This window comes from Caenorhabditis elegans, chromosome I, assembly GCF_000002985.6.
Source record: "Caenorhabditis elegans chromosome I".
NCBI classification, from domain to species: Eukaryota; Metazoa; Nematoda; class Chromadorea; order Rhabditida; family Rhabditidae; genus Caenorhabditis; species Caenorhabditis elegans.
Genome location: NC_003279.8, coordinates 4,428,317 through 4,451,078, shown reverse-complemented (window position 1 = coordinate 4,451,078; position 22,762 = coordinate 4,428,317). Strand labels below are relative to the sequence as shown.

The 22,762-nt window shown below is 33.8% G+C and overlaps 5 protein-coding genes across 8 annotated transcripts; 4 read left to right on the top strand and 1 right to left on the bottom strand.

Moving 5' to 3' along the window:
• Positions 1 to 151: 151 nt before the first annotated feature.
• Positions 152 to 1,200, top strand: cmt-1. The gene is made up of 5 exons (NM_058972.4): positions 152 to 313; positions 365 to 449; positions 496 to 601; positions 663 to 891; positions 943 to 1,200. Exons 1-5 carry the CDS (start codon positions 156 to 158, stop codon positions 1,079 to 1,081), a joined length of 717 nt encoding a protein of 238 aa, NP_491373.1. The 5' UTR covers positions 152 to 155; the 3' UTR covers positions 1,082 to 1,200.
• A 104-nt stretch (positions 1,201 to 1,304) lies between these two features.
• Positions 1,305 to 2,494, top strand: C41D11.9 (TM2 domain-containing protein C41D11.9; the record flags this gene model as incomplete). The annotated part of the gene is made up of 3 exons (NM_058971.3): positions 1,305 to 1,375; positions 1,766 to 2,015; positions 2,085 to 2,494. 3 exons carry the CDS (start codon positions 1,305 to 1,307, stop codon positions 2,349 to 2,351), a joined length of 588 nt encoding a protein of 195 aa, NP_491372.1. The 3' UTR covers positions 2,352 to 2,494.
• A 123-nt stretch (positions 2,495 to 2,617) lies between these two features.
• On the top strand, positions 2,618 to 4,493 carry cps-6 (Endonuclease G, mitochondrial). Its single transcript, NM_058970.6, has 5 exons — positions 2,618 to 2,744; positions 2,791 to 2,967; positions 3,477 to 3,599; positions 3,656 to 3,810; positions 4,066 to 4,493. The coding sequence occupies exons 1-5, from the start codon at positions 2,625 to 2,627 to the stop codon at positions 4,415 to 4,417; spliced, it is 927 nt and encodes a 308-aa protein (NP_491371.1). The 5' UTR covers positions 2,618 to 2,624; the 3' UTR covers positions 4,418 to 4,493.
• On the bottom strand, positions 4,466 to 6,360 carry eif-3.H (Eukaryotic translation initiation factor 3 subunit H). Its single transcript, NM_058969.5, has 6 exons — positions 6,233 to 6,360; positions 6,065 to 6,187; positions 5,823 to 6,018; positions 5,676 to 5,775; positions 5,332 to 5,626; positions 4,466 to 5,089 (listed from the first exon to the last, which is right to left on the bottom strand). The coding sequence occupies exons 1-6, from the start codon at positions 6,347 to 6,349 to the stop codon at positions 4,823 to 4,825; spliced, it is 1,098 nt and encodes a 365-aa protein (NP_491370.1). The 5' UTR covers positions 6,350 to 6,360; the 3' UTR covers positions 4,466 to 4,822.
• A 370-nt stretch (positions 6,361 to 6,730) lies between these two features.
• On the top strand, positions 6,731 to 22,622 carry C41D11.3 (Cysteine/serine-rich nuclear protein N-terminal domain-containing protein; the record flags this gene model as incomplete). Of its 4 annotated transcripts, none has more annotated exons than NM_001379803.2 (12): positions 6,731 to 6,793; positions 6,923 to 7,012; positions 7,062 to 7,535; positions 8,228 to 8,474; positions 9,152 to 9,267; positions 9,317 to 9,410; positions 10,453 to 10,533; positions 19,155 to 19,348; positions 19,939 to 20,266; positions 20,397 to 21,091; positions 21,275 to 21,499; positions 21,923 to 22,087. In NM_001379803.2, the coding sequence occupies 12 exons, from the start codon at positions 6,737 to 6,739 to the stop codon at positions 22,085 to 22,087; spliced, it is 2,766 nt and encodes a 921-aa protein (NP_001368494.1). The 4 variants fall into 4 exon arrangements, with proteins under 4 accessions (NP_001368494.1, NP_001370421.1, NP_001367499.1 ...); NM_001379804.3 differs by having other exon boundaries at positions 6,737 to 6,793; positions 21,923 to 22,622; NM_001306460.3 differs by having other exon boundaries at positions 6,737 to 6,793; positions 7,068 to 7,535.
• Between the last annotated feature and the right edge of the window lie 140 nt (positions 22,623 to 22,762).

Sequence of the window (22,762 nt, the reverse complement as noted above, 5' to 3'; positions counted from 1 at the left end):
ATTTAAAATATTATAGCTTTAATTTAAATGTATAACGCTCGGTTTTTATATATTTTTAGAATAATAATAATTCTAATGTATCTGTTAATCGTTCAAATTAATCGCTCGTCCCGTTTCGCCTTCCGTAAATCTCTAAAAGTGTCTTTTTCAGGAAAATGATGAGTTTATCATCTTTAAATAATGAGAATCTGAACGATGAAATTATCGATTTTGAGTCGAAATGCAAAAGATTCCCGGTAATGTTCAAACGAGCTGTTTGCATTCATTCTTCACTTCAATTCGTTGATCTATTCATGCAAAACCTCATGTTCTCGTGAGTTTTCTTTTCGTAATATATTCAACATCAATTTTTTTTTCAATTCAGACACGGTTTCTCCTCCACGCCAATAATTGCACGTCAGGAAGATGAAACTGAAGTTTTATCGAAAACTATGCTTTCTTTTTATAAGGTAAGATTTTATTCCTATATATATTTTTTAACATTTAATTTTGCAGATCCGCAACGAATTTCGCGAAATATTTCGTTCCCATCATCGAGGCAACGTTTCGGAAGTGGCCATTTTCATTGGCACCTGCCCCGTCCGATCTACATACTCTTATCGTATGTTATCGAAAAAATTCTTAATTCTAAGTTTTTTAGAAATATAAATCTTGTGTTTCAGGCGTTCCAATAACGATATGTGAAGCCGAAGACTCGACGCACAAGAGCTGTGGTGATACGTGTGCCGAATTAAACGACTTTGAACGAAGAAAAATCAATCGAGATCTGTTCATGCATAGTTGCTCGAAGGAGCAACAGAGCAATGAAACGAACAAAACGAATAAGAATCATCGGCTTTTTGTCTTTATCAAAGGATCCGAGGATATGGTCAACGAGGAAATTGAAGAGGAGTTAGTTCACGAATTCCCACCGAATTTTTTTTTCTTATTTTTCTTTTTCAGAGACCCTCCATTCGGCTCAAAGCAATCGTTCCACTACTCATTCATCCACGAAAAATGCAATTGCGATGGGGTTCCAGCACCAAGAAATGATGGAAAATGGCTCAGAATGGTGCCATACATTGTGCACTCTAAGCATTAATTCTAACCTATTATATTTTGAAAATTAAATTTTGAATTATTTTGTAATTTGATCTCGTTGTGTTCATCATCTCTCTGTCTCATTTGTGATCAACAGCTTTCCAATAAATTCCCGGGGTCAATTTATGTTCTCGTCCAATCAGGTTCATTTCCCGAATTATTATATTTCCTTTTTTTGGAGAAATTCTAGAAAATTAGTGAAACAGGAGTATATATATTTGCAGATGCTTCACAAAATTCTGTTTCTAATTTGTCTTGCATCATTTATTCCGACAATTGGATCCATTTCCGGAACGTAGGTTTCAGAAAATAGCCCTCAAAAGCCGAATTTCATAACGAGAAACTTCGAAAAAAAAAATTAATTATGGTGGTTAATTTCAGCCAAAACCTCAAATTTCTCCAACTTTCCCGTGTTGCAACGGTCAGAAATTGATTTTTCTTTGATTTGTATATAATTTTGCTTGTTTTTCTTAATTTTCTCACATTATTTTGTGGATTTAAGTGGTTTTAAAGCTTATATCAAACCAAATAACGGGAGAAATTTAAAAAAAAACGATAATAAAAAAATCGATTACCGATCGCTGCGATTCGGAAAAATAGCAAAATTGGAGGTTTTACCTGAAATTATGCTTTTTTTTTGAAATTTTGTTAAAAATGAAATAAATTTAGTTTCTTTTTTTTTCAGAAAAGACGTTAAATCCAAGAATTGTGATGGATCTGCAGGCCTTACGTGCACATTTCCCGGTGATTGCCGAATCGGAGACACTGTAAAAGTGAATTGTACTTCACGGAAAGGTTGCCCGAATCCTGTCAGCAGAAATAATGTCGAAGCGGTGTGTCGGTTTTGTTGGCAACTTCTACCTGGGGATTATGATTGCGAGCCAGCGACAAATTGCTCCACGAGTAGTACAAAGCTTCTCGTGACAAAGTGCTCGGTGAGCAATTTCTTTAATTTAATATCTGTTTTAAAATACCTAATTTTCAAAAAAAAATTGAATTTTCAGGCTCACAGCTCAGTAATATGTATGGGACAACGTAATTTCTACAAGCGAATTCCATGTAACTGGTCATCTGGATACAGTTGGACAAAAACAATGATTCTCTCAGTTGTGCTCGGCGGTTTTGGAGCTGATCGTTTCTACTTGGGACTCTGGAAATCTGCAATTGGAAAACTTTTCAGTTTCGGTGGTCTTGGTGTGTGGACTCTTGTGGACGTTGTTCTGATCGCAGTTGGATACATTAAACCTTACGATGGATCCATGTATATTTGATTTTTTTTTTAATTTTCTTTTCCAATTTGTGTAAATACTTCCTGTAATAAGCTTAAGCTTCGGGTGATTTCTGATACTCTTGTTATTCTCCTTATTTTCGTCTTTTTGAAATTGCCATTTTTCCATTAAAAGTAATAAATATTTCTACAAAATTCGATTGTAAACTGTTTGAATATGAAGTAGATTATTACTCAAAAATATCTTTTTTACATGAATTTTCAGTTTTTCTATTTTTCTTTTCCAAATTTTCCAATTTTAATTTCCAGCCGAAATATGATCGGCAAGGTGGCTGGAACCGCGGCAATCGCTGGAATATCTTTCCTCGCTGGAAAATATTCGAATGACGATCTGCCAATCTTCAGGAATGTTCAATCAGCCACCAATGTTCCAATGGTTTAATAAAAATCTTCTAGAATCCTGAAAAATGCCGCTTTTGCAGAATCAAATCCAAGTTTCGGAGCCAATGACCGTAAAACCAGCATCTCTAAATGCTGATGCAATGGGACCATCTCGTTCGGCAGAGATCATGAAGCACGGATATCCCGGATTCACAAATGTTCGAACTTATGAGGATTTCGTGCTTTCCTACGATTATAAGACAAGAACTGCACACTGGGTTAGTAGAAAATTATGAGAAAATATATTTCAAAAATCTATACCGGACGCCAAGTTTTAGCGCCAAAAATACGGTACCCAGCAGGGCTACTGCAAAAATAAATCTTCCACCAAAAAAAAATTTGTTTCATTTTTGCTGAATCAGTGTTGTAATTTATTTTTTGGTTTTTTGTCCCGAAAAAACCAAAAATTTTTTTTTTCCAAAAACAAAGGCAGCTTTGGTCTCGACATGCCTTTTGTTTTTGTATAAAACAAATGGGTGTGCGCCTTTAAAAAGTACTGTCATTTCAAACTATCATAATTTTTATTTTTAGTATTTTATTTTAAAAAATATTTATTTATTTAAAAAAACACATTAATTTTAACAATCGTGAAAAAAAACTATAAAAATCAATGAATATTCCACAACAACGAAACTTTGAACCTACCGTACTATTTAAAGGTGCACACCTTTCTACATTAAAAAATTGTCGTGTCGAGACCGGTTTTAATAAAAAATTGAATTTCCAGGTCTGCGAACATCTTACACCAGAACGATTAAAACACGCAGAAGGTGTGGATCGGAAGCTTTGTGAATTCAAGCCAGATATCACTTTCCCGCAGAAATTCCTTTCTCAAAATACGGATTATAAGGTTAGTTCTTCGTAATTATTACATAAAAAATATTTCTGAACCATCCAATGTTTCAGTGCAGTGGATTCGATCGTGGACATCTCGCCGCCGCTGGAAATCATCGGAAGAGTCAGTTGGCGGTCGATCAAACTTTTTATTTGAGCAATATGAGCCCACAAGTTGGACGAGGATTCAATCGCGATAAGTGGAATGATTTGGAAATGCACTGCAGGTTGGTAAAATAAATAAAGTTTTTTGCCGGGAAAAAAACGCGAAAAATGTGAAATAATTTTTTTTCTCGTCGACGAAGTTTTTCGCAAAAACACGTAACTCTAAAGAATTTTGTTTTTTGAAAAATTAATACAATTTGAAACTTTTGGAAAATTTTTTTGAGAAAAAAAAACGAAAAATCTACAGCCCAGTCTGAAACCAGCTGGTACCAAGATTTTTCTTTACAATACTAAAAATAATTTTCTACAATTTCCAGAAGAGTCGCAAAAAAGATGATCAACTCCTACATAATCACCGGTCCCCTCTACCTTCCAAAACTTGAAGGAGATGGAAAAAAGTATATCAAGTATCAAGTTATCGGTGATAATAACGTTGCAGTGCCAACTCATTTCTTCAAAGTTGCTCTTTTCGAAGTGACACCCGGCAAATTCGAGCTGGAATCCTATATTTTGCCAAACGCAGTCATCGAGGATACTGTAGAAATTTCCAAGTTCCATGTTCCATTGGATGCTGTGGAGAGAAGTGCGGGTCTTGAGATTTTCGCTCGTTTGGACCCTAAGAGCATTGTGAAAGAGAACGGAGCAAAGAAGGGAGGATTACTTTGGTGATTGATTGGATTGTGATTCCGGTGAATTTTAGGTTTAGGTTGTTTTGTTTTTGTTTCACAAATAAATTTTTTGTTAACTTTTTTGATTTACTGATTGAAAAAACTTGAAAACTCAATTAAAAAGAACAATACCAATAGAAATTTTAAAATCTTAACTTACTATTAGTCAACAACAAAAATTCATCCGAAATAGGGGAAGGTGGAAAAGGATACCAGAAAGGAATTTCATACGGCAAAAAAATTTGGATGAAAAACAATATCCCTATATTGAAAGTGAGACATTATTTTATGTCACTAGTTTTATGTAATATGAAATTCCTTTCACCGAGAGAAAAATATTTTAGAAAAGAAAAAGTAAATTAAAGGGAACAGGGAGGAAACAAAAACACGAGTATATTTGGGAATCTTAACGAGTCGATGAGACAGAGCTCAAAGTTCTGTCTTTTGTTCCGGCGACTTTCTCCTCAGCAACAGCTTCAGCGATGAACATTTTCGTGATATTTTCGCTGGTCACAGTCTTCGAGAAGTCAGCGAGAGCGTTGGTGTCAAAACTGGCGAGAAGCTCATCCAAAAGTCCATTTCTTGTTTGGAGTTGTGGAGCCTTGATTCTCTTGATGTCATCCATTGGAATTGTTGGATCACCACGGGCCACACGTGATTCGTTCTCCTGTTGCTGAAATTGGAAAAATATAAATTTTTAATGATAGAGATTTTTTTTTCGAAAATCGTGAATGGCACCTTTATTCCACCGAAAATGTACCCCTCACATCCGGTTTTATAGTTAGTGGAGCCTCGATATGTTGGAAAATGGTTTTCAAAAAACAAGACTTTAGGTTTGAAAGCCGTTACACTTCGGAATATAAATTTTAGCGATACAATCAGGATATTTTTAATTTCAAAATTCGAAATTCTTACTCTTTTCTGCGTCAGACTGAACACCATATTATCATGTCTTTGCTTGTCAATAGTGTACTTCGTCAACGACTGAATTGACTTGTTCAGCTCATCAACATTAGCCATCATAGCTCGGACCGACTTTTCAAGCGACTTCTTGGATCCCAAATCGAAGTGTCTCGTGGAGTACTTGTCAGAAGAGCATGATTTAGCGAGTGAAAGCTCAGACATGAGAACATTGTTGAGATATGAGGATTTGATGATGATTGGCAACTCCTCGAACATGTTCTGGTATGTCAAACCAGCGGCTTTCACCCTGAAAAGATATGTCTTTGCAAATATATTTTTAAACTCAAAAACCATACAATTCTGGTCTCCAGTCATTCTTTGAAGCGAGATCAAGAGCAGCGGTGGAAAGACGCCAGGCTCTTAGAGAAAGCTGTCCTTGGCGAGTCTTGATTGGATCTGAAAGCAATTAGAATTAATTATTTATCCTCATTAATCTGTCTAACCATAAATAAGAACAACATTTTCTGGGCCCATAGCCTGGTAATCGAACATAGATTCTACGAGATCGTGTGAGAAACCGGCTCCGAATTGATGAGACTGATAGAATCCAACGATTTCGTAATCGATATTCATTGTACGGAATTTGCGGAGCATGTCAAGCATCTCGTGTTGCTTTTGCTCTTCGTATTGTTGAGCGGCCTATAATAGAAAATATATTGGAATCACTAGCATGAGCTAATTTTACATTAGCATCGTCATCCATAACTGGCTCGTTGCGAACTGTTGGGAAGCAATTGGTGATTTCCAAGCGAGAATCTTCAAGGAAAACAAGACCGGTGAGAACTCCGGCACAAGCGTCTCCAGATACCTGTAAATTACATGTTAAGCTTGAAATTAAATTAAAATAATATACCTCACTAATTCCTGCATGAAGTTCACTGTCCACGTGCTTCACAATTTTCATAACCACAAGCGAATCCAAAAGGATATGCTTGACGCTCGGAGCGGTAATTGTCACTGCTGTCGACATTTTTGATAACCCTGAAAGATGAGCATTTAGTTTTTCAAATTTTCTAAAGAACAATAAACAATAACATGCATCTCACAAGAGGAAAAATCAATAATCTAAGCATCACGAATTTTTCGAAAGAAAATTAAAAATATAAATTTCAGAAAATTGGCGAGAAAAACCTCAAAATAATCAATAAAATCTTGAAAATAGGAAACACTCCACGAAATTAATTCCTTCCGTTGTTGTGTGCAACTGCGCGTCAATTGTAGTGCATGCACACAATTGCACACCGTACCCGCGCGTGATCTTTTGATTTGAATTCAAATTTTTGTCGTTCTTTTGTTTTTGGGATTTACTTTTTAAAATGCTTTTTGAAACTTTTTAAGAGAAATTGTATATTTTCAGATGCAATCGAGTGCATCCAACGACCCTAATAAACCTACAAATAATGAAATAATAAAGGTAAGCGCATTTATGAAAAAAAAATCAATAAAACACAATTCTTAAATAAACTAGCTTTATTGGAATCCATTTGAAGATTTAATATTATAACCAAATGCATATTAAAAAATAATTGTAAATTTGTTTCAGACACCATTGGTTCCACCAAGTCCACGTGGAGGATTAAAACGAATGGCGGGAATGAGCCAATTGAAATCGACTTTTTCAATTTCTTTGGAGGTAAAACCCTCAAGTTTCCAGCATTTTTGTTTAATAATATTCATAATAGTCTCAGAGAACAATCCCACCACCATCATCGTCCTCATCCTTCCTATCCCATTCAACATCGATGGTTTCTGTAGCAGCGAGTCTCAAAAGAGCCGGTGTACCTAGTCTAACTCGAACAAAGACTAGTGCATTACCCATAAAAATGGAGAAAAAGCCAATGGTTCCATTGCGGATAGAACAGGACCACCAGACACCGATCCGAAAACTGGCTCCGGAGAGTATTCCAAGCCTGGAAGATCAAGTAACACCGCCAATGCGTCGATCTAGTAGTGGATCAATGCTGTTGAGACAGACGCCTGAAAGGATTCGAAGGCAAGAAGAAGATGTGGAAACACCTGGTTCTCCAGTTAAAAGATACCGAAGATCCGGGTCAATGCCACGATTAGAGGCCCAGTCCCTTGATGTTCCAATACGAATGGAAATTGGAAATAGCTTAACTCCTGTGTTAAAGAGGAAGAGAACATCTTCATTAACGGTAATATATTCAACTGAATCATATCAGAGCTGGGCGGCAAATTTTTTTTCGAAAAATTCGGCGAATTTCCGAAAATTTGATTTTTCGGCAAATGCCGATTCGCCGGAAATTTCAATTCCGGCAATCTGAAATGTTTTCCCGTTTTTCTAGATATTTTCATAGAATTTCCTTACTTTTCAAAATAGAAGTAGGAACATATTTTTTTATATTACGGGAACACAAAATACTGAGAACGCGTATTACACAACATATTTGACCCGCAAAATATCTCGTAGCGAAAACTACAGTAATTCATCAAATTACTCCTGTAGCGCTTGTGTCGATTTACGGGCTTGATTTTGGAAATATCTATCGATGAATAAATAATTTTAATTCATTTCGAGAATCGAGCCCTTAAATCGACCTACAGTAGTCATTTAGATAATTACTGTAGTTTTCGCTACGAGATATTTTGCGCGTCAAATATGTTGTGAAATACGCATCATCAGAATTTTGTGTTCCCGTAATAGGAGGCGTACAATTTCGCGTCTTTAACTTGAAATTCTGAAGTTTCCAATAAAAAGTGCAACAGCACAGTTTGCCGAAATGCCGGAAATTTCAATTCCGGCGATTTGCCGATTTGCCGGAAAAAATCGTTTGCCGCCCAATCATATAAAACTAGTTTCTGAAAATAACAAAAAATATTATTTCAGTGTCTCTTTTCATCCGACATGCCACCAATTTTAACTCCACAACGTTTACGTCCACGTGGCATTTCTGAGACCCGTACCATCGATGATGACGTGTTCGTTCCAAAATCACCTACGAAAAAGCCAATAACTTCGCCAATCAAAAAACGAGTTCGTCAAGATTCGGAAAATCGTTCGACAAGTCCCCTCAAAAAACGATATATCTCGTCGTTTTCGATTCGGCTCGAAGAGGAAAAGGAAATTGAAAAAGGTTTTTATGAAAGCCTGAAAAAAAATAAACATAAATATGTTTTAAAAATCCTGAATAATAGAAAATAGCCTCAATATACCTATAGAATTTTTTAGATTTTTCAAGAAAAAAAAATGAAAAGAGCTGAAATTTTTGCGTTTTCCGGCTATTTTTATTGTTCTTTTTTTCTTTATGTTTTCTTAACACACAATTTGTCAAATTTTCACAATTTTTTCCGAAAGAAACTCGATAATCTGGAATAAATTTCCTAAAACTCTGAAAAAAATTCGATATTTTACAATTTATTGAATTTTTTATGCGAAACAGAATATGAAAATCTGGCAAACGATGGTTTTTATTTTTAGAAAAAATATTAGACATGCATGTTTAAAAAAAATTGCAGAAAAAATATTCCGTTTTTTTTTAAATAATTAAGAAAAAAACGTTTCCCTGTCACATCTTTTAAAATATTTAAAATAAAATCCATACTTTGCAACTTCACAGAAATAACCAAAAAGTACCAAAATAATGCGAAGTGACAGCTAAATATTAACTTATTCATGCGAGAAACAATTATTTTCGGAAATTTGTTTTAAAATTGCATCACTATATTGAAAATAAGGTTTTCTTTTTTTCAAAATTTTCACAAAAAAATTTTAAATTTAAATATACATTCTCTATAACTCTTAAAATTTCAGCAGTACCAACTCCCACAATGTCAACCCCGATGCGGAAGTTCAAATCAACGATATTTAATCCAAGGGCTGTCACTGAACGAATCGCTCAAACTTATGGAACTGGAAGTCGTCAATTGGTAGAGTTTACTACAAAAATTCAAAAAATTGCAAAAAAAAAAATTTCAGTTAAAATCCACGTCATCGACTGTTCTTCCAGCTCCTCCGGCGTTAGTGGCCCGGTCAACGTCTGGTGAAACTTATTACAGTGCAACTGAAGGAGGTTTGAAATTTTTTAAATATTAAAATGCTAAAAATCTGAAATCTCGTCTTGAAAAATAATTTAAATAAAAACGGAATCGGGGGAAAATTTCAACAAAAAAGTGATTTTTCAAGTGCCAAATAATTTTTTTTTCGGTTTTTCAACAAAAAAAAAAACGAAACATTTTCGATTTTCCGGAAAGTCGAAAAAAAATCTGAAATTTAACTATGAAATATTATTTATAATCTAATTTTGATTATATTGATGAGAAAAAAAATATTAAATTCTTCTAAAAATTAGTAAAATGGCCAAAATATTTGAAGCTAATTTTTGAAAAATCGAAAAAACGAAAATTTCAGATTTTTCGATTTTCAAAAATTATCATTTAATGATAAAATATAGGAAAATCTGAAAATCACATATATTTGATTTGAAACAACTGAAAAGGTTTAAAAAAAAATTGTCTGAAAGTTGAAAATTGCCGTTAAAAAAATCAGAAATTTTCTTTATTTCGGCAATTTTCAAGTAAAAAAATTCTATAAAAGTTATTTACAAATAAAGCAAATTTCTATATTTTTTCACAAAATTTTAAAAGAAAATATTGGAGGGCGGCAATAGCCATTTGGCAAGTTTTTCGAAAAACTCGGCAAATCAGCAATTTTCCGGAAATTTTGATTTTCGGCAATTGGTCGATTCGCTATTTGCCGAACATCATTTTGCCAGAAGTTTTCAGAGGAATTTTTCATAAGACGGAAACATTGCGACTTTTTGAATTTTTTCCCATTTTTTCTAGATATGTTTTAATAGAATTTGCCTACTTTTCAATATAAATGTAGGAAAATTCATAGGATGGGTTAAATTTTGCCGATTGGGATAAAATTTCTGAAATTTCCAAAAAAAGTACGAGACTACAATTTGTCGAAAATTTTCGGCAAATTCTGTAATTTTCTGGTTTGCCAAAAATTTTCAATTCCGGCAATTTGCAAATTTGCCGGAAAAATCGTTTGCCGACCACTCCTGTGCCATACTAAATATACAATATTCGAAATAAAAACTATTTCAGAAGATTCAATATTATCTGCACCTCCCCCACAATCTACCGAAGTCATATCAATACCAAAACAAGACGATTTGCAACGAGATGGTAAGTGTTCATTTTCTTTTCATTTTCTAACACAGATGTTGATGAGTGATAATAATAATAATGATATTGTTATGGAAAAAAGACGGAAATTGTTGCGTCTCTATACAGAAGGGTCTCTCTATACCTTCTTATAATAAAAAGATGATTCCATTTTTCTCTCTTTCTCGATACAAACGAACACAACTGGACTCGTTCTTCTTCTTCTTCTCCTCATCATTGCATCTTTCTTTTGTATTTTTGAAGATGTCCGTGACAAATTCTTCATTCTATCACTTTTTGTGTTTAACTCCTCTTTTTTTCTTGTGGTGTAATATAGGACTCTAGTTTAGTTTCTATAGTACAATACAGATCAAGAATGTTTTTTTTTTCGTTAGGAAAGTTAGAAAACTGCTCATTCTAATGTGGATCCGTCCCAGAGGTACACAGAAATTTCCGATTATAAGAAATATATAGGTTTGATAGTTTCTGTAAATTTATATTCGTAACCATGAATTCCAGTGGAAAATGCTTACTTTAAAACAAAACAGGGGCGGCAAACAATTTTATCCGGCAGATTGGCAAACCGGCAAATTACCGGAATTGAAAATTTTTTGCAAATCGGCAAATTGCCGGAATTGAAATTTCCCTAAAGTCGGCAAATTGCCGAAATTCAAAATTTCCGGTAACTCGGCAAATTGCCGGAAAAACGGCAATTCCCGAAAAATTTCGGCACAGTTTTTTTGGAAATTTCAGAATTTCAATTTTAATCGGCAAAATATGAGTATTTTTCCAGCAAATCGGCATTTGGCGGAAATGAAAATTTCCAGGTAAATCGGCAAACCGGCAATTTGCCGAGCTTAAATTCAGCTAAAATTAGCCCATTCTTTTCCGAAATTTTTTTGGGCCTTTACGTTCCCAGAACCGTCCTCCTTTAATGAGTTCATCAGTACCGAAAATAGGAAAATGATTTTTGAGAGATCAGTTCAATTTTCTCGTTTCTTCAAAAACTTCTCTTATCAGCGAGATATATTTACTGATTTATTATGATCATATTCTTTTTTTCCAAGTGTGAACTCGGTGAACTTTTGATCTAATGGGTTCGATGGAAATTTGAGAAGACTTGAATTATTTGATGTATTTGTTCTCATTTTTGGTGCACGAATGTATATAAGAAATAGAAACACAAATTTAAGAAAAATATATTAGATTTTTATTAAAATTGACAAGTTGAACCTGGCTCTTTTGGCGCTATATCTTCTGTTTTTTGGACAGCTGCATTAAAAATAATGTTCGATCGATTCATCTGCTCCACTTTCTTCCCGAACTCTTTCATTTTATCACAATAAGTACCTCGAAATGTCTTCTCTAAAGCTAACTCTAATGATAAGAGAGAACATTTTTTGCCGAATCCGCACAAAGCGACAGCTGATAATATCACTGTGATCGTTGAGCACAGGAGTTGCTCTGTCGATGATGACTGACTACTTTCAAAAAATAGCTGATTATTTGTGGTTTGGCTCAACCCTTTGCTCCGTTTTCCTTCATGTACAGAGATAAGACACGGAAATGTTCCACACCACAACTTTACGCTTATTTTCGGTGTATTTTATAGTTTTTTCTCAATTTTTGGCCTAGATGGAGTTTTTGCCGGAGAGAATTTTCAATTTTAACATCTTCGTGCAACATTTTTTGCATATTCTCCCGATATTTTTCATCTAAATTTAGTGATTGAATATAGAAAACCAATTGATTTCGATGTCGGAAGACAGCTTTTATTTTAGCTTAAATAGTTGGAAAAGCACTCAAAAATTGCATAGAAAAAAATCCCACAAGTTATCGGCACATTTTTTAAGCGATTTTCAATTTTTAAAAAATTTCTGAGAACTTTTTCAATTGTTTCAAATGCCAAAAAAGTAAAAATGAATTTTTTTCTACAACTTATAATGAAAAATATTGGTAGAACATAGCATATTGGAAATTACGATACTGACTTTTTTCGACATTTCTCCTCGAATTGTTTTCTGCTTTTTTTAACCATTTAGAGTAATTCAGACCAGGGGTGAGCCCCAAACGATTCTTCCGGCAAATCGACAAATCGACAGAACTGAAAAGTTCCGGCAAATCGGCAAATTGCCGGAATTGAAAATTTTCGCCAAATCGGGAAGTTGGTGGAATTGAAAATTTCCGGCAAATCGGCAAATTGCCGGAATTAAAATTTTTCCGGCAAATCGACAAATTGCCGGAATTGTAGGCAAAAAAATTACCGAACGGCGATTCCCACCCACCCCTGAGAGATACTTTTTTCGACATTTTTCCTCTAATTTTTAAAAGTTTTTTGGGCCATTTACAGTCCAGCCTCCCATCCAATTTCATAAAATATTTACATCCTCCACACAATCAAGTAAACGACCATCGAAATCATATGAAAATCGTTTAGTGTGCACTATAAAACCGATTACTTTCTGCTCTCTTCCTTGTCGTCGTCCAAATTTAGATGTTTCTCCCTCTTCTTCGAAAACACTTTTTCACTATCAGTAACCATTTAATCACCTCTTATCAGTGTTACACCTCAGTCTATTTCACCGCCTTTTCCTCGAATCGAGAACCTCTATTTTCAGGAAATAGAGCAATTAGCTTCGTTTTTTTTGTATGGATGTGCGTCGTTAAAAATTCAGATGAGTCTCCAATTATAGCTTATTCTAAAGCATCAGATTCTCCAGTTTTTCTTTCTTTACTTGTTTTAAAACAAAAAATTTCAAAGACGTATGTTAAAAATAGTTTTTTTTCTAAACCTACAGTAATCATTTTGTTACTTTCCAACTTTATTTAAACCAAACGGTCAATACCAATATAAACGTAGGTAGACCGAAGAATTCTTTGATTTTTTCTTGGTCATTGATCGAATCTCTGAGCCTCTGCGGTTTTTGAAAATTGAAATTTCTTTAAAAAAGTACATCAACATTTTTCAGAAAAAAAATATAAAAAAGCCGAAAAATTGGAAATTGGAAAAACTAGAAAAAAATATTTTGATGAGCAAAAGGCCATTCCTTTGTAGAAGTTTTTTTTTTCAAAAAAAAAAACCGATATTATACACAAAATTGACAGAAGAAATTTAAAAAAAAAACGTTCTATTTATAATTGAATCTAGTGTATTTCTTTAGAAAATTTCAGACGAAAAATTTTCGAAAAAAAAAGTGTTTAGAGAATTTCAAAATTTTAACAAGTTTTGATTATGTTTGTGGAAAAAACATAAGAAAACATTTAATTTTCTACTGAAAAAAATTTGACCATTTTTTCTACAAATCGAATTTTTTTTTCGAAATATCAGAAAATCGACAAAATTTTTTTCGATTTTCCAAAATATCTTGAATTTCTTATGTAGAGAGTACTGTAGGGCGCCAATTTCAAATTTAGTTCTTCCTTGTATCGGATTTTAATCTGAATGCAAGAAGTTCTCTTGAAATAGAAGAAATTGTGTACTTTGGAATGAAGAAGCGGATTACTGTAGTTCAATTTTCTGTGCTCCACTCGATAATAAACACACTGATAACTGATATGTTTATATATTCTCTCTCTGTATAAGAAACTGATATAGTGTTTGAGAAGTCAATGATCTCCCGTGTCTCTTCGCTCATTTTTGTCCCTCCTTCCCAAATGATTTCTATTCGGTTTGTCCACGTAAATGCAAACATACAACAAAACGGCGCCACGACTGCTGCTGCTGCCTTCTCCCCCCACCGCCGCCGGTGCTCTGGGGGTGCTCCTCTTTATTTATCGGAAGAGGAGAGCCCCTCAGTGGAGCAAGAGAGCAATGTGCTCAACCATGTGTGTGTGTGTTCGTTTTTCAACACAACAGCGACAAGACTCCTGAAATACGAGATTCTATTTCCATGTCCGCTCCTTTTTTTTCTCGATTCATTTTACGTCTTCTGAAGAGACCACACATACTCGTAGTCTATCAGAATCTAGTCAGAATTTTGCCTTATTCAGTCATATTAGTATGAAGCCAAGAAAGAGGCGGAGCCTATTTCTCAGTTTTTAAATTGTCCGGCCATTTTGAGATGTGATTTGAAGATGGAAGAAAGTGAAAATACGAATTTTTAAAAAAAAAAATTGTTCGTAAATCTTAAATTGAAATAAAGTGTAAATAATCCCATGAAGACACGCAGAAAGATAGGCTCCACCTCTTTCCTGGCTCCTTTTGTGTGCTTCAGTCGATTTTTCTCGTACTTTTTGGATTTTTTATATTTTTTTTACTGAAGAATTTAGGCCTAGGGCCGGGCCATATAGTTCAAAGCCTAAAGGATTGGTCTGAATTCTGACATTTGAAGCAAGCTATTATGGATCTAGAGTTAAAAATATCCCATATCGAGTTTAATAAAGAAAGAAGGTTTATAATTAGATTTTCTCTCTTTCCCCCCGACATCACCTGAGCGTTTTTCTTTATTTACAAAAATGTTTATATCAGGCTGCTCTTGCTCCTCATGCCATTGCTATTTTCTCGTTCAATTTGTTGTTTTTTTTTGCTTCTTCACATCAGCATCTTTCAGCATTTGACAGCTTTGAGAATAAAAATAGCATTTTCTGGAATGTTATGGATTTTTGAGTTTATATTATTAATAACTAAATTAATTATTCATTTAGTCATTGACTGAAATTAATGTTTTCTTTGTAGATTTCTTATATTACGTAGACGATTTTTCAGAAACTTTAGTATGTTTGGAAAAATCTGAAAATGTTGTAAATTCTTGAAATTTTGTATTTTAGAAAGTTCCGAAATTTTTTCTAAAATTACCGCATTTTTTTGAAAGATCTATCAGAAATTTTGATTCGCTTTTTTTTTCCTGAAAATTGAAAAAAATTTGAAATTTTTAAAAGAATTTTTCGAAATTTTTTTCGAAAAAAAGCTACATGATGCCGATCGAAATTTCACATCATTCTCAAATTAAATAAAAATTGTTCCAAATATTTGTTACTAAAAAATGGTGCCAGCAATTTTTCATTCAATTTGAAAAGATGTAAAATAGCGGGACGAGCTACAGTAACTCGTAGTTTACCGTGGCGAGACCCATGCGTGTTAGATGAAACGAAAATTCTATTCTTTAGACGTCTAATAATAAGGTGTGGTTTCAAAACTCTATTGCAGTACCCCCTACCGTATCTCTACAGTAGTACTTTAAAGTCGATGTAGTCATTTCTTATACGACTCTTTTACATTTGGTGCCGTAAAATACTACCGTATTCCAAAAAAAAAAAAATGTTTAGAAACTTTATAATTTTTCAAATGTGTAAATTTAATACAAAAATATGTAAATGTACAGAGACGTGCTCACTTTCTGGATACTGTAAATGATGCAACATGAATAATAATGTGGTATAATACTATATTCTCTTTTGACCGTCGATTCCGTCATATCTTTTTCTATGTGCCCTCTCTCTCTCTCTCTTCTCATCAATAACCATCTACAGTGTTACTTTGCAAAAATGTGTTGTCCAAATAAACGAACACACACACACACAATGATTTTAATGAACAACGTGGCTTTTTTAGTTTGTTCTTTGAAAAGTGCACGATTTTTTTTCTCGCGGAATCGAGAATCGAACTTTCAAATATCAAAGGAAACCTGAATATTTTCGTATCTTCAATTGAAAAAAAAGCTGATAACATTTTGATATGAATCAAGATCATCTTTAAAAATGTTTTCTTTCTTCCTTGATCGTTCTCTCTGTATCATTCGAAGATTATCAGTTTGTCAATTAATTATCAATGAACTTTTTTCTTGGTCTCCAAAAAAGTATCATTCATTCTCTTCTAATCACCTGCGTCTAGAGTTTCTATTAATAAAATTAATTTTTCATAATTCTGATAGTGAGAACTGATAATTGAACATGATTTTGAAAAAAAAGTATTTTTTTGACTTTTTTTGTTTGAAAAAATTAAGTTTTTCAGACTTATTTTCTTTAAATGTATTGTCTATATATCCGTAGTGACCAAATATGACTGTCAAAAAAATTCTAAAAATGTCTAATTTTTAAAAAATAATTTAACTACCAGAGTCTGATCCCACTTGTTGCAAGCTTTTCGGATTTTTTTTCGAATTCTCATCTGTAGTTCAATTAGTGGCGTCAAATTACGACAGGAAACCCGGAAAAAGAAATTAAATTATGCCGAGAAACTGAAAATCAGAAAAAAAATCTTTAGCTCCATTTTCTGTTTGAAAAACATGTTGCAAAAGCTCAAAAAATTTTGTAGTAAAAATTATTAATTTGCGATTTTGACGCACTTAAAATTCAGTAATTTAATAATTCGAGAAAAAATCTGAAGTTGGATGATCTTTTGAGTTATTTGATTCCTGCTTCTCCTCGCCATCACCAATCTTTTCATCTCATTGTCGCTGCTCTTCACTGATTGAGAGCGAGAATGAGATATGTACGTGTTTGTGTGTGTGTGTGTGTGTGTGCTCCGATCAGATTAGTGTTTGTTTTTGTACTTTACACAGACAATGAGCACGTTTCTCGAGATCTTTGGAAAACACTAAACCATAGAAATAGAGTTCTTATTGAAAACATAAGGTGCGAATTTAGGTTTTAGTTTTTTTTTGCTTGAAAAAAAATCCTGAAAAGCTCAAAATACTGCTCAATGAATTCAATACAGTTTTTTAAAATACAAATTTTTCCCCTGAAAGTCAAGTTCGGAACATTTATATTTAGAATCCAGTAGACATATTTTATATACGATTCCCTAGTTAGTTGATATCTACAAAAATAGTCAATCCTAGAAAACAAAAGTCGTGAGAAATTGTGTTTTTTCGCACAATTTTTTCTTTGTTCCATAGATCATGTTGATGAGTCATTAATGGAAATCGAGCTTCGACTATCTGAAATTTGAGATTCACATTACGCAGGATTCTTACTCAAATTATATATATCGACATAACTTTCTTGTTAGCTTAGCCACAACTTTTTCCCAAACTTTTTTTCTCAAACTTTTACCATTAAATCCACCATTTTAACTTTCAAAGTTTCAATTTTTCAAGAAGCTTAACATTTTGAACCGCGACTCTGCTGATAGTGAGAGAGAGAGAGAGAGAGAGAGAGAGAAAATATTTGCTTCCCCGATTTTCTTCGGGACTGACTGACTAATTGATGACATCGATAGCACAAAAATTAATTTGTTTAGTTTGTTTTTCCTCCACCAATTTTCGAAAATTATGTGAAGAGACAGGCGATCTCTCAGCCGCCGCGCGTTGTTGTTTCACTGTTTCATCATTTCAACCACACTAGATAGGTGTAAATAGATGAGAGCAGAAAAAAAAGGAAATAGGAAAGATGGAGGTGGAGGTAGAGACCAATAAGCGTTCTTAGAAATGACTCGCCCCCGGTCTCACAGGCTGGAGGAGGAGCAGGAGCGGACAGTCTATATGTTTGTTTACATACTCTCTCTCTGATGGCACCATCATGTCTGGCCATTTTTGCTCATTTTCTGTATTTGAATTTAGTTGGGAAAAGTCTCGTATTCCGACCAGAGATTCTGGAATTTCGGTTTCAGCAAATTCTAGGATTTAGAAGTTTTCGAACAATAAGTTAGTTCGAAAAGTTACAGTTTTTTTTGGCAAACTACAATTTTCGGGCACTATTTAAGGTTTATTTTTCGAATTTCGCAACATGAATAAATATCATTTTTAGATCTAGCGAACATTTTCCTACGCTTTCGTATTAATTTTTGATTCAGAAAAATTGAATTATGATTTCTGGAATTAACAGTTTTGTAGATTTTCCAAAAAACTTTAACGAGGAACATCTAGAAAATGTTTCGAAACTATATGCGCCATGTGATTAATAAATGGTTAGAAAAATGTGACAGTAAGTGTCTTGGACAAAACTCTATGCTGGCATCGTTTTGGCAACTAGTTAACCGTCTGAAATATACGCCAATATATACGGTTTTTTATTTTCAATTCCCTGTTCTGAAAAACAATGTGTATCTGTGATAGGTAGCATCCTTTTTGAGTCAACATTAAGATATCTTAAGATGACAGAGCTCGGAATATAGTCTGATTCTAGTCTGAAATCTGAAGAAGATCTAGAAAAGTTTTCAGATTTCTGATGTTACAATATCAAAAATTGCAACTTTTCACCTTAGTTCCAGTCAACAATTCCACAGAAAAGTTTCCGAGCTTCTATGTGACCACGTGGTGTCAGACTACCCATAACGGTATGATCTACGAAAAATGCGGGATTTTTTTGACCATATGAAATCTGTTGAAAATTCTGCGTCGCAATTCCCGCATTTATTGTAGATCATACTGTCTGTTATGGGACCGCCTGACACCACGTGTGTGGACTAAAAATAGTTTTTTTGTCAGTCTGTTTAAGCCGAAAACCCACAGACTTTAGACTCAAGCATTAAGCCATAGGATGTGGTTTCTAGCTACGTGTAGCCATGCGTAGACTCCCTTAGCTCTGTTCATATTACACTAAAATGCCCTTTGTCCGACACATTGAAGAGTATCTTCTTCCTCTTCTTTTACTCATTTTATTTCCTACGTCATTTATTATTATCATCATCATCCCTAACACAACCAGAGAGAGAGAGAGCTTCTTCTCACATTGAAACACAATCATAACAAGTCGTTATTCAGACGGGAAAATGGTTCCACTTGTCAAGAAACAAATGTCAATTGATGAGAAAATAATGGAGGACGATGAGGATGAGGGATTTGGTGATTCAATGAAAACTATTAAACGTGGACAAGGCAGTTCGTTGGCACGAAGTCTTTCACTCAAATTATCACCGAAAACTGATCAGCAAAAGCCAATTGGAGCAGATACCGAGGTTAGTGCTTTTTTTAAATATTTAAAAATTTATAATACTGGAACTTTTCACCTGGATTACAATTTTTGTTTTTATGGTATTAGATTTTTCAAAAAATAGTCAGAAGCTAAATTTTGAAATTTTACCTTAAAGTTCCTTGTCTCGACGCGACAAATTTACTTTAAATACAGAGACGTGTGCGCCTTTAAGAGTACTGTAGTTTTATATTTTCGTTGCTGTACAATTTGTCTCGAAATATATTAGCTTAATAAAAACTGGAATAAACCCCCACACATTATGAAACAAAAATCGGTTAAAATTCTGCAGCAATAAAAATTTAAAAATACAGTACTCTTTAAAGGCGCATACCTTTTTGCTCTAACAAGAAAACGCCGTGTCGAGACCGGGTACAGTAATTTGGATAATGAAATTTTTGTCAATTTCCAGATTTTTGAAAAAACATTTTCTTGTTATTCGTCATCAAAATAAATTTAGAAAAAACGTCTATTTTTTCCAATTTTACGGAAAAACGAAAATCTTTGCGAACATAAACTACGCGTGAAAATTCGTATTTTGATTCAAAATTTTCATTTTATTTCCATAATTTGTAGAAGTCGTGCTCAACACCATCTCTCCCAACGGCTCCATTACTCTCAAGACAGGGTTCAACGTCTTCGTTGCGATTCAAAGTGTCGCCGTCGACGTTTTTGAAACCCATTGCGACGCCTATCATTGATGTTTCACCGACTCCTCGTCCTGATCCAGAACCACTACGGATAATTGTTGCTGCTGCTGCTGCTGCTCCTGTCGAATCAACAGAATTATCAGAGCCATCAACATCGAAAACTCCAGAACAAAAAGCAGAGCCGGCGATGCAAAAGTCTGCATTAAGAAAGCATGCAGCGAATTTTAGTGTCAGAGAAGAGATTTTTATTCCAGGTTTGTGCTGAAATTAAATTTCACTTTACAGGATTTTTGATCTAAAAATTTTCATCTAAAAATCACATAAAATCTAGGAAAAAATCAATTCTTATGGCTGTTGACCTATTAAATATCTCGAAATTTTCAGGGATCCGTCGAAAAAAGATAAGATTCAGTGGTCTTCACGTGCATTATTTCGATCGTCGACAAGGTGGATCAACAGTTCCAACGGAAGGAGATATTTCATTGGATATGCACAATAAACATCATAGTCATCGATATTTCTCATTATCCACTGGAAAACGGCCGATTCTCGATTTATTATTGTATGCAGACGATGATCTGTCCGATGGTGAAGTCATCGATCCGGATAGTGATGAAGATCGGGATTATGATGAGTATGCGTCGGCTAAATCGATTCCCCGAATAAATCAACGTCATCGAATTAAATTGTTGAAAAAGAGTGGAGTGAAGGTGGAAAAGAATACGGATGCGATTGATTCATTAAGAAATACACGTGTAGAATGTGGATGTTCGTGTGAAAATGGTGTATGTTTACCTGAAACATGCCAATGTGCAATTGATGGAATTCATTGTCAAGTTGATGGAGGTGAATGGCCAACTCAGCCATGTGCATGCTTTGCAGAGACTTGTACAAATCCAGAAGGACGAACATTCTATGATCCTGAAGCTGTTCATGAGTTCCGGCAGCGAACAATTATGAATTGGAGAGCCTCACAGAAAACTGGAATCTCGGGATCGCCGGTTGTGAAAAAGTTTGCTGATAGTGATGAAGAGGATGATAAGGCGAAGACGTGGCTTCTCAAAAATGCTATTCCAATTGTAAATTTTTTTCTTCAAAAATTTGTGATTTATAAGAAAAATGAATTTTGGCAAATTTTGGCTATTCTTCTTTTCAGATAATAATTATAAATTTTAAAATTAAAATTAGTCGAAATTTTTCTTTAAAAACAATCCTGATTTGCCGGAAAACGTTAGTTTTTTAATATATTTTTTTATTTCCAGAAGCTCGAAGAATCACCAACAAAGTACCCGGTGACCCCAGTCTATACACGTAGATCACGTTCAAGTCTATCTGATATCCGTGAGAGTACAAGTGAAACGACGGGATCCATAACACCTTCAACTTCATTATCAGAAAGAATTAAAGCAATGCAACATTTGGATAATGAAGTTTGTGTTGAACAAGAGGAAAAAGATGAGGATGATGCATATTTTATGGATAATAAGGTGAGATTTTTGCTTCGAAAATATCCAAAATAATCTTAAACTCAGGAAAAAAAAAAACAAAAAAAAAACAAAAAAAAAAGAAAAATCCAACTAAAACCGTGATTTTTCAATTTTTGCTAAATTTCCTGATTTTTTTTTGAAGTTTTGAATTTTTCAAAAAAAAAGAAGGAATTTTCTGCAAATTTTTGGAAATGTTTGGAATTTAGATTTTTTTGGAATATTCAAAACTTTGAAATTTTCAGAAAATTCAGAATGTATACAATTTTCAAATTTTTAGAATTTTCAAATTTTTGGAATTCTTTTTTTTTTGTTTGAAATTTTGAAATTTGAAATTTATCAGATTATTGAAAATTTGAAAATTTTTGGAAATTTTGGAATATTCTAAAATTTCAAGTACCGAAAAATTATTGAACTAATTTGCAGGAAGACACAATAATCGAAGCTGATCTCACACTTCAAGAAGTCTATGTAGAACAGGATATGGTAGCGGTTACTGTAGAATCCAGCTCGGAAACGACAGATATTGATGCAAATGAAATGATTGAAGCAACGGCAATGAGCCCGGTTAAAACGACGCTGGTCGTCTAGAATATTCCTTGATTTGAAAACGATTTATTTGGAGAGCTACAGATCTGGATTCTTGTACAATTAAAAATTAAGAAAAAAATAATTCTGTCTGTAGATGTCCAAATTCTTGTTCCAAACCGACGAACTTATGATAATTTGATAAAATAACTTGAATAATTCTAATTCTAATTATTTTCTGCCACCTGAATGTAAACTATTACAATAATCATCGTCATCATAAATTGTCATTCTCTTAAATCGCCCCTCATCCAGTATACACATAAGGTCTCAGGAAACAAAATATCGTGTTTTTTTTCTCTGTAAAATTTAATGCATTACGGAAACACCCATACAATTAACGGACCCTTTTCTCTCTCTCTTGATCGGTTTTTTTTTCGCTCTGTAATACAACATTTTTTGTTGTAATTTTCCACAATTTCGCCAATCTTTGATTTATTTTCGTGTTTTTTTTGTAACTTTAGAATTTTCATGCCCTTTTTTCCCGCGGCAACATTTTGCCCGCAACACGGCCAAGCAATGAATTTTTTTGAATTTTTTTAAATCAATGTTTTTGTTTTTTGGACATCAAAGAAAGACACTAATATATAAGGAATCAGAATATGCCTTTTAAGACATAATAAAACTGACGAAAAATGCTTGAAAATCGACGAAACTAATTGAAAGCGTTTGAATTTT